Source organism: Cervus canadensis, chromosome 22 (assembly GCF_019320065.1).
Source record: "Cervus canadensis isolate Bull #8, Minnesota chromosome 22, ASM1932006v1, whole genome shotgun sequence".
In the NCBI taxonomy this organism is placed as follows: Eukaryota; Metazoa; Chordata; class Mammalia; order Artiodactyla; family Cervidae; genus Cervus; species Cervus canadensis.
In genome coordinates this window covers 8,190,638-8,209,314 of record NC_057407.1, presented here as the reverse complement: position 1 = coordinate 8,209,314, position 18,677 = coordinate 8,190,638, and the positions used below count along the sequence as shown (strand labels likewise).

The 18,677-nt window shown below is 46.1% G+C and overlaps 2 protein-coding genes and 1 long non-coding RNA gene across 24 annotated transcripts in view; 1 reads left to right on the top strand and 2 right to left on the bottom strand.

Annotated features, from left to right (window-relative positions):
• Nucleotides 1–3,771, bottom strand: part of KLHL18 (kelch like family member 18) — a 47,355-nt gene extending 43,584 nt beyond the window's left edge. For both annotated transcript variants that reach the window (XM_043443007.1, XM_043443008.1), the window contains exon 1: nucleotides 3,516–3,771. In XM_043443007.1, the coding sequence (XP_043298942.1) occupies nucleotides 3,516–3,644 (129 nt within the window). In that variant the 5' untranslated portion in view covers nucleotides 3,645–3,771. The remainder of the gene's footprint in view (nucleotides 1–3,515) is intronic.
• Nucleotides 3,772–3,774: 3 nt separating this feature from the next.
• The window catches only part of KIF9 (kinesin family member 9), a 36,520-nt gene continuing 21,617 nt past the window's right edge, over nucleotides 3,775–18,677 (top strand). The window contains exons 1-9 of one of the 5 annotated variants that reach the window (XM_043442998.1): nucleotides 3,781–4,111; nucleotides 5,123–5,365; nucleotides 6,924–7,021; nucleotides 8,513–8,678; nucleotides 10,415–10,521; nucleotides 12,822–13,046; nucleotides 16,560–16,643; nucleotides 16,756–16,848; nucleotides 17,589–17,736. In XM_043442998.1, coding sequence (XP_043298933.1) covers nucleotides 5,179–5,365; nucleotides 6,924–7,021; nucleotides 8,513–8,678; nucleotides 10,415–10,521; nucleotides 12,822–13,046; nucleotides 16,560–16,643; nucleotides 16,756–16,848; nucleotides 17,589–17,736 — 1,108 coding nt within the window. In that variant the 5' untranslated portion in view covers nucleotides 3,781–4,111; nucleotides 5,123–5,178. Of the gene's footprint in view, nucleotides 4,112–5,122; nucleotides 5,366–6,923; nucleotides 7,022–8,512; nucleotides 8,908–10,414; nucleotides 10,522–12,821; nucleotides 13,047–16,559; nucleotides 16,644–16,755; nucleotides 16,849–17,588; nucleotides 17,737–18,677 lie in introns of those variants that run through there. The other 4 variants (XM_043442996.1, XM_043442995.1, XM_043442997.1 and 1 more) reach the window with 4 other exon arrangements.
• The window catches only part of LOC122424807, a 58,538-nt gene continuing 45,122 nt past the window's right edge, over nucleotides 5,262–18,677 (bottom strand). For 7 of the 17 annotated variants that reach the window (XR_006264558.1, XR_006264545.1, XR_006264548.1 and 4 more), the window contains one exon: nucleotides 15,382–18,526. This is a non-coding gene — a long non-coding RNA (uncharacterized LOC122424807). Of the gene's footprint in view, nucleotides 5,861–9,038; nucleotides 9,819–10,259; nucleotides 10,620–15,381; nucleotides 18,527–18,677 lie in introns of those variants that run through there. The other 10 variants (XR_006264555.1, XR_006264553.1, XR_006264552.1 and 7 more) reach the window with 10 other exon arrangements.

Sequence of the window (18,677 nt, the reverse complement as noted above, 5' to 3'; positions counted from 1 at the left end):
AGCTGCAACTGAAACAGTGTGACCCACAAATCCTAAAATATTTACTATCTGGCTCTTTATAGAAAATGCTTGCCAGCTCCTGGTTCAAACATCTTGGTTCATTCTTTCCTCTCCCCAACTAGAAACAAGTAATGATGTGATCCGCTGTTTGGGCAGAAAAGGCCTAAACGAACTGTGGGGAAGTTGGCTGGTTTCTATGCCAAGGAGACAACGGGAGTGCCAACAGTCAACAAACCTAAAGTAGGAAGGCAGATGCCATACTTGTAATTCAGGAGGGGCTAGGAACACATCTTTGGAGAAAGGACATGGTCTCATTTTCCATCAATCAACCCACAAGTTGAACCAGGTGTGGCCAAGGGGCAAACAATGGGATCTCATGTACAAAACAATAAAGGAACCACCTGCAGTAAGAAGCATCCCCAAATACAGGCTTCTGACATTCACCCAGATGGCTGGCCAAGCTCCAGAAGCCACAGGATGAACCCAGTCAATGTGGCTCGGTTAGGAACTGATTTTCCAAGACACCTCAGTTGGGCTGCACACAGCAGGCCTTCAAGGCCTGTACGTGCCCAGCTTTAAGACCAAAGAAAGAACCTGAAGTCAGCAAAGAGCCATCAATGGTTTAACGGATAGCGGGAATCTTATACGTCTGAAACAAGGTCTGGAGTGACATCCCACTGTGTGCAGAAGGCAGGCGGGATATGGGGGTAGTCTTCACTCCCGAGTGGAAGGAGATGACCAGTAGCAGGGAACCTGATGTCAGGTGGGCTCATTGGTCACCAGGGAAACCAACAGAGGGCAAACCCCTCGCTGCTCCTTTGATAATCACGGGGTGAGGGGGCGGGGAATGTGTAGAAAGGTCAGTCATGTGAGCAGGATACAGATGAAGCAGGTACTGGTCGGGCAGGAGATGTACCGAGAGCAAGAGAACAGCCATCTTGAGTACCCTGACCATGTAACTCTTTCTCCACCTATAGTCGGGCAGCATCAAGCTCTCTCATTCATCTAAATCAGTGTCCAAATTTAACATCACCCCAACATAACTCACAAAAGAGCGAGCAAAACTGACTTTTTGATGAATATAAATTCATGGCACAGGTGCCCACTGTGATATGTGAACATGTGCTCTAATGGAGCACACTCTTCCCCTTAATTTTAACTACTCATCCAAAAAAGGCAAGGCTGAAAAGGAAACAACTACCTGGAAAAAGCAAGCAGAGAGCCCCGGGGATGAACAATATTCAGAAGCACAGTATTTCCCAATACAGTGTCATTTCCAAATCAAGAGTCAAGAAGTCTTAGGTCCAGAAGACTAGCAGAAAAATCCCGTGTCTGTCTCCTCTCCTGAAATAGGAGAGTGATGCTGCACCTGGCCATACACATCACTGTCCTGTGTGCTCACAGAGGACACTGCTGACAGAGGACAGCTTGTTTCCTGCTCTGCTTCATATACCATTAGCAGGGCAGGTGAGTAATCCGACAGAGGATGTAAAAGCATCGCTTCCACCAACCAACAGCTGTGTTGGATCTCAGATAATACAGCTTTGTGCCTTGGGCAATCCCTTAATATCGCTAAGCCCCGGGTTTTTTTCGTCTGTGAAATGGATGGCTTTGTTAGAAGACCTCGATGGCTCCTTTTAATATGATTATTCTAGCTCTCTAATTATACCCGAGTAACTCATTACATGACACATGACATAAAAATGGCGTGCACCAACAAGTCCTTACCTCACTTCCTGATATCCTCCTCCACCTACTCTTTCATCACAAAATCAGCACGAAAACAAAACAGGCAAGATTCCAGACTCAAATGTGTGGTCCTTGAAGTCAGCTTCAGTGAAAATTGTGTACTTGGGTTTAGTGAGTTAGGGTGAGGGTTATGTAGTGTGACCATCTTACTCCATCACGTCCTTTTTGCGTCTCTGTGTCTTAGAAGCCTTCCCTGGCTTACCCTTACAGCCTAAATCTTAATCCAAAAATTCACCCCCCATTACTGCTTTTCACCAGCCTCTACTCACCCCAAGCGTACTGCCACAAGCAGATCATTCTTTTGCTTACAAATCTCTAGAACCCTCGACACCTACTTCCATGTGATCACTGTGAACAAAAAAACCTCTCATTTATATTTATTTTCTCTGTTTCCTTTAGTCTAGCTCATTTTTCTCAAACCTCTCGCTCCCCACAAAAGATGCTGTCCCCTTGTGGTCCACTTCACTCCTCTCCTGGAAAACTAAACTCCTTCAGGAGGGCTTTTTTTTTTCTATTTTTTAAAAATTATTTTTAAAATTTATTTATTTTTAACTGAAGGACAATTGCTTTACAATACTATGTTGGTTTCTGTCTCAGAAGGGGTTTAGAGTGACGAAAACCTTACGCCAGGCATTATGCAAAGAATACTGCAAGTTTTCTCATTTAATCCTCATACGAATACTAAGAATTAGAAATCACCCCTATTTTTACATTTGGGAGGCTGAAGCTAAGAAAGCTTAAGTAACTTGCCCAAGAATTTTAATCCAAATCCTTCTATCTCCATAGCCACACTCCTAACCATTCTACTTCACTGTCTCAGGAGGTCTGACTCAGATATGTGGAAGAGGAAGTTTCTTAACCCGGCGGAAAACAAGAGCACAAAGATCTCTGCATAGTTTTATTTTTTAAACAGGGTCCTTCGCAGATGCTGACATCCTTCTAGCCAAAGCCCAAGAGGGAACAGGATTGCCAGCAGCATCTCCACCCGGAGGGCTCCACCTGGCTCAGCAGCTTGGCCGCGGAGCAGGACAGCACGCCTCCCCAGCAGGAATGGATACAAAAGCACGGGAGAAAGGCTGGGTCTTGCGCCCAGAATGCCACCAAGGAACAGGTGGTTAAGAGAGCCCTGTTCCCACGGGAGGCCATCAGTCCATTCTCCGGGACCTCTGTGGTGCTGGTAGCGAGACTTCCAGAGTGGGGTCAGGGGAGTGGCCCACCTCAAAAGATTTCCATATCCGATTTTAAAAGCTCTTATTAAGAGACAAGGCAGTAACCTAACAGTCAAGGGCGAGCAATGACTCCTCAGGAAGAGCCCCCGCCTCTATCACACCACAGCTAACTCGGAGGGGGCACGTCTGTGGTGACAAGAAAAGGTGCTTTGCCGTGGTGCCCATCAGAATGTAGAAAGAGCCGCCGCCCCCTTCCACAGAGCGGCTGCAAGTCCGTTTTTTTTTTTTTTCCTCGTCTCTGTGACAGAAAAAGGAGGCGGGTACCCCAAGGTCTCCACTCCGAGGGCCTCAGCGGCGCACCTCTTGGCGTTTCCTTCTAAGGTCTGGGACTGAGAGGCTGACCCTATCCGTCTGCCTCCTCAGCCCCAAGCCCCCTCTGCCGCTCAGCACCTCTCTTTCCCCGCGGGTCGCTCTCCCTCCCACCTCGTTTCCCCACCCCTCAGCGCGCTAGACCTCTCTTCCCCGATCCCCCTATCTCTCTTCCCTCCCCGTTCGGCCCCCGGGCCTTTCAGCCCCGCGCCGCCCGGCCCCTGGGACCTTGAGCGTCACGTCGCACAGCTTGCCCTGCCGCCGGATCTCCTCCATGACGCCGTAGCCGCGACTAGGCAACTCGGACACGGAGAAGTGCACCAGGTCTTCCAGCTCCTCCGCGCCGTCCTCCACCATCTTCCCCGGCCGCCGCGACTGCGCAGGCCTGGCTGCGCTGGCTCGGAACTAAACTGGGCGGGGCGAGGGCGCGGGCGGACGGCGGCCCGGGGCGCTGGGCCGGCGTCGAATGGGCCTGCGCGGCCGCCGTAGTCTCAAACTGCTCTGCGCCGGAAGCCGGACCCGCGGTTTCCCGGGTCTTGCGGCTCCGTTCCCCAGCTACCCCGACCTGGCTTCGTGCCTGCAGCTCCCGCAGTCTTTCTGGATTAATCGGTCCCATCGCTCGTCCTCCTCTTTCGGCCCTGACCTAATACGTATCGCAACAGAGGACCGCGGACTTCGTTTCCGCCACCACCTCGTACTTCCGGAATAGCCAAAGCGGCCCGTTGCCATGGCGACCGTATACACAGGCTGGCAGCAGCGCTGCCGGTATTCCGTAGCTGCTAATGCAGCGGTCCGGCTGGGAGAGGGCTCCTGCCTCCCGAGCGGTGAGCAGGGGTCACGCGCGCTCGGGATGGGGAGAAGGGAGGCTGGAAAGGGGGGGGGGGGTGTCCGTCCAGTGACGGGCAGCTGCTGGAATCTGAAGACCGCTCCTCGCGGGAGTTCCCCGGCTTGGCTCGCTGGTCTCCTCCACCCGGCGGGGGAACGTGCGGTGTCGAGAGCATTCTTTGACTTTTTGCCGCTTAGGGCCTTCGGATCTAATATTCCCTGGTTTCACGAAGGTCCTGCGTCGCGCCTGAGGTTCGGGGACCTCTGCTTTTCTGGACCCTTTTTTATTCTTCGGTTTTCTAACTAGGGAAGACAGGGAAGCCTGGCGTGCTGCAGTCTATGGGGTCGCAAAGAGTCGGGCACGACTAAGCGACTGAATTGACTTTCTAACTAGAGAGGGCTTCAGGATTACCAGTCCCGACCCTTTGCTTTATAAATACAGAAACCTCTCCAAAGAGACACAGAAATGGTCCCAAGGCCCATCGCCTCCCAGACTCCACACAGAGGTCCAGCCCGTTGGGTTAGAAAAAGGAGAAAGGCCAGTTCGGCGTGGGTCCGAGTTTGGGGACTAAGATGCTGTTGCCTTTTCGGTGGCTGTGATTGTTCTCCTTGAGAGTCTGTTCTGGACAGGACCGCTGGAGGACAGGAAGCCATCCGAACCTCTCCTTTTCTCGTTTTTAGGGGTGCTGGGTGGCGATCTGTTCATTCTCACCCCTAAAACAACTGAGGAAACTGTGAGCCTCTAAGCAGAGAGGGCTCCTGGTGACTACTCAGAGGTTCACTTATTTACACCAGAAATATTTAAGGGTGGTGTCAATGAGGGAGAGGCATTCCCCACAAGGTCCTAGAGAGAAGGACCCTACTAAAAGGGAGAGCGTGGTGAGGAGCTGAGATGGCTTTTTCCAAATGGTGCCTGGAAACCTGGTGTCCTCCTGGAAGTGCTGTGGGCTCAGGGGTTGGTGGGGGTGAGGGAAGGGAGTGACATCTTGTGCCCTTTGGGACTCTCTCAGTAGTGACTGAAGATGGACCCACACATGGAGATTCAGCCACCCTCTGACTTCCAGCCATGACCACTACCACCAGTCACCATTTCTTAAGCACCTGCTCTGTGCTTGGCACTGTTCTGGACTTAGAGGGGGGATTCAAACAAGATAAAAGGCACCATCCAGTCCTTCAAGCAGCTTGTCATTTAATTTGGGAGCTGAAACTGTCTCAAATGATGCGGTCTAAGAACAGTAACAAGCATTATTTCAGTAAGTGCAAGATGGCATGCATGGGGTCCCTAAGTGTCTGGTGTTTGAGGGGCTGCTGACTAGTGGACACACAGGAGGCATGCAGTTAACAGAGAAGGTTTGTCTGAGGAGAATATGGCTCCTGGCATACCTGGAGCAATGGCGCGAGCAAGGGGAGAATTGGGAATCACAGATAGAATGGCTGCATGTGCATGTGCACGTTGGCAAATTCCTGGGCAGAAAGGGGGCAGGCTCTGAGGGGAGGGTGGTGCTTGGAGCTGGCCTGTGGTGCTCTTGGGCTGTCTGTGGGTAGGGGCTGCCAGGAGGGAGTTTTAGGCACCTGCCCCCAGAACATGCTCCTTTTCAGAGGGCACCCTGGACAGCATCTTAACTTCCCTGAGCAGGAGGATGGGCCCTCAGGCCGGTATGGGGAACTTCAGAGAGTGGCACCGCTTGCCTAAGTCAGCACACCTCCCTCCACTCTCCACTTTCCCAGTAGCCTCGATCAAGGTGAACCTGGAGACGAGATAATCTCTTCAGTTTTCTCAATTCCTCAGTCCTGTTAGAACTACTTGGGACTTTTTATTTCTAGAGCTCAATCTTGCAAACAAAATTTTTAGACCTGAAATGGGACCAGGCATGATCCTTACTCACCTGAATACCTTTCACATTCATTTTCTAAAAATGGAAAGATTTTTAGCTTTCCTTAGAATTTTTTGACATTTTCTCTCAGTACTTCATCTTCTGTCATCAGTGTATAACAGGCACCTAAAGAGCTGATTACATTTTAAGTTCCTCCTTAAAGCAGTAAAAATCATTGATTATTCTATTTAATAACTCTTTTTGCTTCTCCACTCTTGATTAATGTTCCCTATCAAAGTCCACCTACACTTTGCCTTCTTCATTTCCTCTTAAAATACTTACTATGAAATGCATTAGAACTAATTTTTTTTCATTAACATACCTTACCTGAGATGTAGCACCTCCTCCTCTATCTCCATTAGACAACATAGATCAGAAAAAAGACTTCCTGGAAGTATATTTAATGGAGCCTGCAGTCAAATATTCTTTCTTCACCACTCCATTGAGAGAAAAATCAGTTCCCTACCTCCTCTGCCTCTCCTAAAACCTATTTGTGTGTGTTCTTATCATTTTCAGGTAGACACACATATGTATTCCTTCATTTATACTATCATGAATAATTACCATGTGTAATAAAAATGTTAAACACTGAATGTAGTGTCATCAAATAGGATGAAGGCTTAAAGCTGTAAGTGACAGGGAGGGAAATTAGGCCACTGAAGGGAACATTCTGTTTTGTTTTGTATTTTGGTCTCTTAGGGGGTCGGTGGAGAATGGTGAGGCACCTGATCAAGTTGGAAGTGCATAGACTTGTTGAGCAGGATCCTGTGGGCAGAGCACTGAAATGTGAGGGGGCAAAAAGGAAGGCTGGCTGTCAGTGAGAGGGGAAAACATGGACCACACATCATGCTTTCCAATCTCTTTGATCACTGACATCTCCCTTCTAATGGTTGTTTGAGGATGACTACTGAAAATGTTGCTGTTTTCTTCTTTTTAGCTAAAATGGGTTCTAGGAAAAAAGTTCACGCATTTGTCCGTGTCAGACCCACTGACGACTTTGCTCATGAAATGATCAAATACGGAGATGACAACAAAGTAAGTGCAGTTGTGTTTGCCTTCACCTGCCTGAGAATCTCTCACTGCTTTCTCACTGCACTGTTTTCAGACACCCTTGTAAGGACCAGGACAGAACTGGTAAAAGTTCAGATGGAATCTAGAGTCCTTCAAGTCCAGAGCGCTCCCCCCACCAATGCTGTCAATGAGGAAGCTCATGAAACTCCCATTTTTATTGCCTTTTTGGTTAGTAGTTTACCTTTATCCTTGTGTCTGACACTGAAAGGTGACATTTGTCCACACTCATAAAACTTTCTGGTGATCAGATCTCCCACTGTACAATCTCCCATGGAGTACAGTAGAAATGTCTTCAGTTGATTATTGTTAAACTTACTAAAGAGTGGGAGAAACTCTTATGGCGAGAACTGGAAAGATCTATCCCTCCCCATGTCCTCACCAGTGTCTGAGGACTATTCTGAAGCCTGAGACAGATTTAGCACACCTTGAGCGTTATGGAATGCTTTTATTCAGCAAACATTTGTGGATCTACTATGGGCAGCATGGAGACATTGTTCAAGGGAGCAATTCAAAGGTCAACTTTTCAAGCTTCTAAAGTCCTAGCAGTCAGAAAGAAACTGAGGTGCAGCCCTGTGAAGTGCACCCTGCTGGACTTGGATTCAGTGACCCTGAAGCACAAAACATTTAATGTATGAATGGACCAAGCCCTGCTCTGTTGATCTTATTTTTTCTGCATGTCTTGGCTTCTGGATTAAGACAGCCAGTGTAAGAGTCCAGTGAGAGTCCATTAACATCAGAAGTCCTCATTTCAAAGATTGGAATCTACCATTAACCTAACCCAATATATTTCTAAACCAGCTGCTGCCACAGAGTCTTGCCATAAAGGGGTCTAAAAATCTAAAAATAAAATTTTTAGAAATCTTTGCGTCTGAAAACGTGCTGATTACAAGTCGGTAGGCATGCTTGATTTAGTGCCAGTGAGTTACTATGTCGGAAGAGTCCAGTGCCTTTCCTGTGGCTATCATTTCTTCATTGCTCACCGTGGCCCACAGCATGTGAGGGAGTGGGTGCTCACCACAACGCTGAGGGAGGCCTCGCCTCCAGTCACCAAGGAGCTAGGGCTCTAGCCCAGGCCTCCATTCCCAAGCCCACTGTTCTCTCTGGCCTGTTTCAAGGCATTCCTGTGCTTATTGGACTTACCTAAAACTTGTTTAATGAGAATGTGATAAATGTGCTTCACCCCATATCACAGATGAGGGAACCAAGACAAACGGCACCCTGTCCACTAGGGTGAGATGTGCTGAAACCAGCCTGTGCTCCCATCTCCTGCTCCTTCCACCCTGAGGGTGTATGGCCTCCCCGAGGTGGCTGCCTTCCCCCCATCCCGAAGGTCATCCAGGATGCATGCAAGTCCCTGTTCTTCCTCAAGTTCACCTCCTGTTTCCTCCAGGTCAAGCCTTGGCTGCTGTTGACTTTTTTATACCAGTTTCTTAACAAGTCTTTGTTTCTTCCTAGACCATTGATATTCACTTAAAAAAAGATACTCGGAGGGGAGCTGTCAATAACCAGCAGACAGACTGGTCATTCAAACTGGACAGAGTTCTCCATGATGCCTCCCAGGACTTGGTTTACGAGGTAGTCGCAAAGGATGTGGTTTCTCAGGCCCTCAATGGCTTTAACGGTAATTTAGTTCATCAACTGTTGTTTTAACGTAAGAACCTGGGGAACACCCCCACCCAGGAAGAGGTACAAGGATTTTATGGTGAATAAAATAAACTACAATTTCTGTTACTAACTTTTGTTTATTTGTCTCCATGTTCTTATGATGGAAAATTTTGATGACATGGTGGTCATGGCTTGACCCATGGTCCTGGGTTCCTACCTTCATAGGACGATTTAATGACCCTGTCTCTCTATAGGTCATGGGGATTCAACTATTATCCTGTTTCAAATTCCTCGAATATTAGTTTTGAAACAATGTCTTTATGATAAATTTGATGGAGTCAAACATTTTTCTCTTGGCTACCTGCTAGGAGCTATTTCCATTTATCCTACCAGCACAATCAATCTGTTCCATTCCAGTATTAGTTTATTTACATATATCACTAAAAACTTGAGTAGAGTTTGATATTCTTAAAGTAAAAGCTTAACAAAAAAACCATTTAGCAAATTAAAATTTATAGGGAAATTTGTACAAACTTGTTCAGTTTAAGATTGTTTTAAAATCTTAAGATTTTGAAATCCTTAGAAAAAATACATCACAGTCTGTAGACTGCCTGTCTGGTGGCTCCTGACTAGCATGTTCCCCTTTTGCAAGTTTTAGGTCTTCTGTTTAAAAGTCAGTTGAGTGTAGATGCCCCAACATTGTAGCCTGTGTGTGATATATAGGTGTGGTCCTCATTCGTCCTGAGGGGATGTGGCCCTGAGGAAGTAGAGACAGAGGAGCTAAGGCCCAGGGAGGCTGAGTCATGGGCTCTGGGTGCTGTGGAGCCACAAATGGGCTCTGAGTCCCAGCTAAACTGATTCCTCCTGCACATTCCTGCAGGATTAAAGATACTGTTTCTGACTCCAGTGCAGATGCTGAATTCAGGCCCCTTGTGTAAAACCTACCAATCCCAGGAACTAGAGCACCCATGTGGAAAAGGTGGACACTGATTTCCACCACCCAATGTTGCCTGGGCATTTCTGCTGTGTGAATACCTACAGAAGCAGCCTTTGGGTTGGGTCTGGTTCAGGCTGCCCAAGTCAGGAGGAAGAGCAGATGGGAACTGGAGCCCAGGGTGACTGGTTTAGGTCCCACAGCCTGGTGGTGATGGTAGACCTAAAGCACAAGTGAAGTGCAAGTGAACGTCTTCCCAGAGGGCACTGGGACAGATCAGGACCTAGTCACGTTATTTGGTTTCTGAAAGTGGCCTGGGACCAGCTTTAGTCTTGTGGGAATGTGCTGTCTACAAAGAATTCTCACCAGTAACAGAAAATGCCCTTCCCACTCCCATCTCTTCCTGGGGATTTTGAAAGCTCTTCTTTCTTTATGTCTGGGCAGCCTCATGGGGAGACCTAGCTCTGAGAGCCTGGCTGTCCATGGTCTTGCTGAAGAAGGGCTGACTTCAATGCTCTCATCACCCTCATCTTGCTAGGAAAATTCCCAGGATCAGATCCCCTCTTGGAAAGGGAAGCAGTAGAGCCCTCAATGGACCACAGATTCAGAGCAGCTGCCTGTGTTCTGACCCGTAACATCCTGTTTCCCTGCTCAGCCACTCACCCTACATGGCAGGAATTCCCGATGTCCTTAGCTACTCCTGATGGCCACCTTCACACCAGGGTTCTGGCTGGCGCTGGGCATGCTGGGGGAGGGAAAAGCTGTCCTTAGATCTATTTTCCTGGATGTCACCAAAATGTGTTTTGAAACGTTTGCAGGCACCATCATGTGTTACGGGCAGACAGGAGCTGGCAAGACGTATACCATGACGGGGGCAACTGAGAATTACAAGCACCGGGGGATCCTCCCTCGTGCCCTACAGCAGGTAGAGTGTGGGCCCATGGGTGGGATGGCACACAGAAGCTGTCCATCCCAGGCCAGCTGCTGGAGCCAGTGGGATCCAGGCCTCCAAGGAGCTGCAGCCTGTAGGGGAGACAGGTTATGCATGGTGGAGTGTGTGTGTGTGTGTGTGTGTGTGTGTGTGTGTGGTGTGTGTGTGTATAACCTAAGAGTTTGCGTTCCAGACTCTGACCAACTCCCATGCTAAGCTTGTTTCCCATTTGGTAAAGAGTGAGTCGGATGTGCAGACTGGCTTCTTGCTGCTTTGTTGGTCTGTGGCCCTGTAACAGAGGATACGGAGGACCTAGTTCTGTTCCTTCCTGGCTTTAATAAGGGGGAGGGACCATTGCAGAGCTTCCTTACTGGCCTGCTCTGGCTTCTTCCACCACCATCACCCCAGAAAGAGCAAAGGGAAGGAGCAGGGCATGACATGAGCTTTCAGGACTGAGTCAGCCCTGGGAGTCTGGGAAGTGTGACTGAAGACAGGACAGAAGGGCCTTCCTTTGGAGTCTGCTAGCCTGTGTTCTGTGAGGACCCTCGTTTTGGAGGTGGGAGGCAGAGGACTGTTCCCTAAAAGACAACTTGAGGTTTTACAGCCCTGTCCAATAGGAAGTGAAGTTGCCCCTCTTGTGCATAATTTTTTGAAGCAATATCCTTAACATCCCACTGTCAATGCCTCAGCATCTTAGACCTTGATAATCTAGCTCGGTGCTGCCCAACAGAAATATAATGTAACTCACATATGCAGTTTTAGGTTTTCCAGTAGCCACATTTTAAAAAGTAAAGCAAGTGAAATGAATTGTGGCTTAGCTGGTAAAGAATCCACCTGCAATGCGGGAGACCTGGATTCGATCCCTGGGTTGGCAAGATCCCCTGAAGAAGGGAAAGGCTACCCACTCCAGTATTCTGGCCTAGAGAGCTGAATGGACTATATAGTCCATGGGGTCGCAGAGTCAGACATGACTGAGCAACTTTCACTTAAATGATATATAATATATGATAACACATTTTATTTAACTCAATATAGCCAAAATATCATTTCCATATGTAATCAATGTGAAAATTACTGAGATATTTTACATTCTTTTTCCTTACACTAAGTCTTTGAAATGTATTTTACATGGGCTTCCCAGGTGGCTCAATGGTAAAGAATGCGCCTGCAAATGCAGGAGATCCAGGTTTAGTCCCTGGGTTGGGAAGATCCCCTGGAGAAAAAAAATGGCACCTGACTCCAATATTCTTGCCTGGAAAATTCCACGGACAGAGGAGCCTGGCAGGCTATAGTCCACGGGGTGACAAAGAGTCAGACATAACTTAGCAACTAAATAGCAACAACGTATTTTATACTTACAGCTCATTTCATCCTTTTTTTGGCTGCACTGCACAGCATGTGGGATCACAGTTCCCTAACCAAGATTGAACCCACACTCCCTGCATTGGAAGCATGGAGTCTTGAGCACTGGACCACCAGGGAAGTCCCCATTTCAATTTAGACTCTAAATATTCATCAGAAATAGTTTCTCTGTATTTAGATTTCATGAAATTGACAGTTGAGAGGGTGGACTTATAAACGCAAGTTGTTCCAAACATACTTAAAAGTTTATCAGTAATTGAATTTAGTATTAGTTTGAATTATTTAGTTAAGATTAAATAAAATTCAGTTCCTCACTTGCATGAGCCACGTTTCAAGTGCTGGGCAGCCCCCTGTGGCTAGCGTCTAGCATGTGGCACAGCACAGATCTAGCCTGTTAGGATAAGGGGGGGATTCAGGGATCATCCAGCCCTGCTCCCCATTTAACAAATAAGAAAGTCAAGGTCCAGAGACGGGGAAAAGACCAGCCCAAAGTCACCTGCTGATAAGCACTGGGGAGGGTAGTAGGAGTTGAGAAGGCTGAGTTCTGGCTTGGCTTTTCCCCTTATTAGCTGAGCAACCACAGATGGGTATGGCCCCTGCCCTGCTTCAGTTGCAGTGGAGTTAAGAGGATAGAATTAAATAATGGATGTGAAAGAAGCGTCTATGTGGTAAAACTCCACAAAATGATATTTTCACTTCACAGTCTTTTCCGTTCATCATGCCTCTACTTCTTGAGACTGTATAATTATTAGCCAATCTGTAAGTCAGGCCTCAAAAAACTACAAGATGATAGTGAATATCACACCCGATGAACTACTAGTTGTTGTTGATTCTTCCAGGGTGAGGGTTCTCTCCTGAGGTAAGAACTCCCCTAATCCTGGCTGGTCATTGGAGTTCTGGTCTTGGTGACTGCTGTCCAATCTCCCATCTAGGTTTTTAAGATGATTGAAGAACGTCCCACACATGCCATTACTGTGCGCGTTTCCTACCTGGAAATCTATAATGAGAGCCTGTTTGATCTCCTATCCACGCTGCCTTACGTTGGACCCTCAGTCACACCTATGACCATCGTGGAGAATCCTCAAGGGGTCTTCATCAAGGGCTTGTCGGTCCACCTCACAAGTCAGGAGGAGGATGCATTCAGCCTTCTCTTTGAGGTGAGATGATCAGGACCACAGGTGCCTTCTTCCTTACCTTTTCTCTCTCCCTTCTTTCCTTTTGTTCCCCTTTTCCTCCCTCCTTCTTAGTTTCTTACTTACTTTGATAACCAGAATTAAAATTAATATATGCTTGTTTAGCAAGTTCAGATAATAATGAAAAAATATAGAAGCAAAAAAGAATTCACTCATCTGTTTTCTTCATATGGCAATAATGTGTGTGTATATATATATATTTAAAATATTTATTTATTTGGCTGCACCAGGTCTTAGTTGCAGAATATAGGATCTTTAGTTACGGCATGTGGGATCTAGTTCCCTGACTAGGGATCAAACCCTGGGCCCCTGTATTGGAAGCGCAGAGTCCTAACACTGGACCACCAGGGAAGTCCCAATAATGTATATTTTGGCTTAATAAATTTGGCTTCTAGTCTTTTTTTCTCTTGAAGTTTTTCTTTATTTAGTTGAAACTGTCCTTTAAAAAGTTAACCATGGGCATTTGTGATATAGAAAAAAATAAAAATTAGTGTCCTTGAAATATAAAGGCTCTTACAAATCAATAAAAAAAAATTGCCTGGGATGTGCTATTCTTTTTAAAATCATGTAGATTAAAATTCTTATGCATTGCTGGTGAACTATAAAGTGCTATAGCCATTTTGGCAGTTTCCTAAAAAGTTAAACATTAATTTTTTCATAGGACCTAGCAATTCTGCTCCTAGAAATCTACCCAAGAGAAATGAAAATCTATGTGCACACAAAGACTTGTACACAGATATTCATAATAAGATTATTCATAATAGCCAAAGACCAGAAATAACCAAAATATTCATCAACTGGAGAATGGATAAGCAAAATATGGTACATCCAAACAATAGAAAACTAGTGATAAAAAAGAAATGGAACATTGATACATGCTACAATATGGATGAAATTCCTCCTCCCTCTCCGGAAAAATGCTAAGTAAAAGAAATTAAAAAAGGTCACCTAATGTATGACTCCATTCATTTGAAATGTTCTGATAGCCACATCTATAGAGACAAAAAGCAGATTAGTAGCTGCCTGGGGGAGGGGAGCAGGAAGTGACTGCAAATAGGCCTGAGAAAACTTTTTTGGAGTGATGCAACATTTTAAAATTAGAATTGTGGTGATACTGACACAATCCTGTAATTTTACTGATTTTAAAAATCACTGAACTATATATAATACTTAAAATGGTGAATCTTATGGTATTTAAGATATATGTCAAATAAAAGTTTTAAAAAAGTCACTTAGGTGTCCTCAGAGGTAATTTAAACACAGATCCCTTGCATGTACACAGAAGAAAGAGCCTGCCAGGAGGCAGCAAAAACACATTCTCATCTTATTGCTGTTCCTACCATGAAGAAAGATGTTTGCTGAAAGTTTCTTGGCTTAAGGTTAAAGAAGGTCCAACTCTGTGAAGAGTTTATCATGAATAAGTATTTATTTATACATGTAGAAGTAACTGGGCTTCCCTGGTGGCTCAGTGACAAAGAATCTGCCTGCTAATACAGGAGACATGGGTTCAATCCCTGGGTCAGGAAGATCCCCTGGAGGAGGAAATGGCAACCCACTCCAGTATTCTTGCCTGGAGAATGCCAAGGACAGAGAAGCCTGGTGGGCTACAGTCCATGGGGTCGCAAAGAATCAGACACGACTGAGCAACTAACAGTGGAAGCAAGCACTCTCCTGACTTGTAATCATTTCCTTGGTCTTCATTAGGGCTTAACCACCTGTAGCATAACACATTTATATCTCCTCAAATAGTATAAGTTAATCTTTTTGGAAATTTATATAGAAGGAGTCATATAGGATGAACTGTCTTATTTCTTTTACCTATTGTTTATGTGCAGTTCATCTGGTATTGTTATATGCTTTTCACTTTTATCACATTATATTGTGTGAGTATACTACAGTTTAGTTATCCACTCTACTGCAGATGGACAGTTGGGTTTTACTAATTTGGGGATATTTCAGACATGCCACTAGGAGCTAGAACTAGGAACGTTCTTGTATGTATGTCTGATGCACATAAGCATGAATTTCTCTAGGTAAAGCCAAGAACTGTAATTGCTAGGTCACAGAGAGTATGTGTCTTAAGCTTTCTTAAACGATACAAATAATGGCATACTCCCTCAACAGGTTGTCAGAATTCCCATTATTCTGATCCTAAAATTTTGACCAGTCTGGCTGGTGTGTCGTGTTTCCCATTATGGCCCCACTCATTGGGTTTTATTTCCCTGATTACCAATGAGATTAGGGACCTCATTATGTGTTTATTGATTTGGATTTCCCTGTTCATGTCTTTTGATTATTATCTTTACAGATGTCTTTTTTTTTTCTCATTTGTATAAATTATAAATTCTGAAAACTAGTTCTTTTCTCAGTTGTATGTATTACAACTGTTTTCTATCTCCTGTGACTTGTCTTTTTTTCTTGATATGTCAATTTGATGAACAAATAATTTTAGGTTAGTTGAATGTGACAGTGAGACCTTGGGGATGTAGCCTGGGAGCCAGCCGGGCGTCCTCCCCAGTGCAGGGCCTCCCCTCCTCTTCAGGTGCTCCACTCTCCGCAGGGGAAGGCAGTACCACTGATGTGGGGTTCCTTCATAGCACTTCTCAGGGTCCTTTAAGGAGACAAGAGTCCCTCCGTATGAATCTTTTTCTCTAAGTACAACCATCTCTACCATGTCTCCTTTTAAGTATATTCTGGTCACAGTGCCAGTCCTGTGAATTAGAGGCAAGGGCTGTCTCTTTAAAGAAACAAATTACTGATTTTTTCCTAATGTTTAAATGTAATTCATGTTCACTTTAAAAATATGGAAGCATAACCTGTATATATAAAAGATCCACCTATAAACTCCAACCTGGAAGTGACCATTATTAACATCTTGGTAGCACCATCTGTTTATTCTTTCTTCTATGAATGCTTCTGCATTCCTCAGACTGTACCAGCGTATGATTTTGCCCTTCATTTTGTTAATGAGGTGTATCACACTGATTGATTTGTGTATGTCAGACCATCCTTGCGTCCAGGGTAAACTCCATTTAGCTGTGGTGGATAGTCCTTTCATCGTGCTGTTGAAGGCAGTTTGTTCCAGTTTTTGGATTCTGCATTATTGTTATTAAAAGCTATTTGCCAGTATTCTTCTGGTCACATAACATTGTTCTCCAGATAGATCATTCCTGAATTGTTGGATATGTAGGTTGGTTATGACTCAATATCCATGAACATTTTTTAGGCTCATAATTTTTGTTGCCACTTTGCTTTTCAGAATGCTATTATACAGATTCACATGTTGCTAGCAGTGAGTGAAAGTATAGGTCTGGACTCCAATTTGTCTTCTGTTCTACTAGTTTATAAATCAGATTTCCCTGGAAGGCCTGCCTGAGGGCTGTGATGTAAAGATCATTTCTGTATAGTTAAAAAATGATTCAAATGCCTTGTTATTTCAATATGTCAAAATGTCTACATGTTTTCTGTCTTCTTCAGGGAGAGACTAACAGGATTATAGCCTCCCACACAATGAACAAGAACTCATCCAGGTCACACTGCATTTTCACCATCTATGTGGAGGTAAGTACAAGCTCTTTGAGTAGCTTGGGAAGGGAGGTCGATTCCCACAGAGCCTATTCTGTAAGAAGCTTCTCACTGTGACAACCTAACCTCTGTTTTGGGTGTTTCACAGGCCCGTTCACGGACCTTATCAGATGAAAAGTACATCACTTCCAAAATTAACCTGGTGGATCTAGCAGGCTCGGAGAGGCTGGGGAAGTCTAGGGTAAGTGGGGGAGCAGGAAGTTCCTCCTCAACAAGCCATGGCCCTGTTTCCAGTTTAGTGTCTGTGTGCGTGGACTGTCCCTCGTTGGGCATTCGTGAGCACCGTTCCTAGCTAGGCGCAGTTCAGTGTGAACTGAACAGCAGCAGTGAAACAGCTGCATCAGAGAGGCAGTTCCTACCTGGCAGGACTGTTGTAAACGCTAAATGAGATGATGGCTCCTAAATTCTCAGCAAAGTGCCTGGCAGGCAGTGCTCAGTCAGTGCTCCATGCTCTTATTAGCATTTCTCTGTGCATGAGTGTTCATATGATGAATATTTGCATGAATTTTTCATCTCACATACATATTCATATGAGTATTAGCATAAGTATTCATAAGAGCATTCAGAAGAGCATTCAGATGAATGTTTGTATTTGTGTGTTGAATGAATGTTTGTATATTCCCAGGATTATTTGCTCAAATATCTGCACAAATATTCCCCTGTATGTTCATAACAGTGTGACTCTTAAGGGAGTATTCATATGAATATTCACACAAGTATTCACATTCATATGAGCATTCACTCATGAATATCTGCATCAGCGTTCCTGGGAGTGTTCCTATTAGCCCAACGTGGAGTACAAGACAGGAAGAGAAGACCCTGCTTCTGGGCAGGAGGCTCTGGCCTGGCCGCAGACCTGCAGCGTGTTTGTGGGGCAGCCTCTCCACTTGGCCTGAAGCAGAACTGACCTTTGGTTTGTAGTCTGAGGGCCGAGTCCTGAAGGAAGCCACCTACATCAACAAATCGCTGTCATTCCTGGAGCAGGCCATCATTGCCCTCGGGGACCAGAAGCGAGACCACATCCCCTTCCGGCAGTGCAAGCTCACCCACGCCCTCAAGGACTCGTTAGGTGAGGGGTGGCTGCGGTGCAGGGAGGAGGGACAGGACTGGCCTGTCTGCTGCTGCTGGTAATGGAATTGCTCCCTCCCCGCGGCATGGACTTACCTGCAGCCTTTTCACAGTGACCTCAGACACACCTGGAAAGGCACAGTCAAGCCCAGTGCCCTCTCCTGTCCCCCATGCCATTCTGCCCCCTCCTCAGAGGCTTTGCCTAAGCTTTGGCCTCTACTGGGGGCACTCTCTCGTGTCCCCCCATCCCTGAACCAGCTGGCAGAATCCTTCATCGCCTTGAAGCCCCAGGTGGAGGGCCTGTCCTGTGAGGTCTTCCCTTTCCTTCAGTCTCCCTGATTGAGGAGCAGGGGCTGTGTCTTGTCATCCTGTGTTCCCAGGCTTTCGCGTTGGGCCTGAAGGTAGGTGTGTGATTATTAACTGTGTGTCCCCCATAAGCAAAGCCCTGGCCCCAGGCCTCTGCCCTGCCCCAGCCATCTCGCCTCTGCTTTCTCCCCAGCTCCTCTTTAGGTACATTTGGCGGCCTCTCCCTCTTCTCTCCTTCCCCTTGCCTCCCAGGCTTGTGCCTGCTTTCGTGTGTCTTCTCTGGCCCTCAGTCGGGTCAGGCTGCTAGAACAAAATACTATGGACTGGGACTATGGACAAGCATATGCTATCTCAAAGAACTATGGACTGGGGCGCTCACATTATGCAGACATCTGTTTCTCACCCTCGAGGCTGGAAGTCCCAGATCAAGGTCCAGCAGGAATGGTTCCTGGTGAAAACTGTAGATGGCCGCTTTCTCCTTGTGTCTTCACATGACCAAGAGAGAGAGAAAGAAAAGAGAAAGATCACAAAGAGACAGAGCGCTGCTCTCTCTCTCTCTTCTTTTAAGGGCACTGATCCTATCATGGGGCTCCACCCTCATGACCTCATCTAAACTTAATCACTTCCTACAGGCCC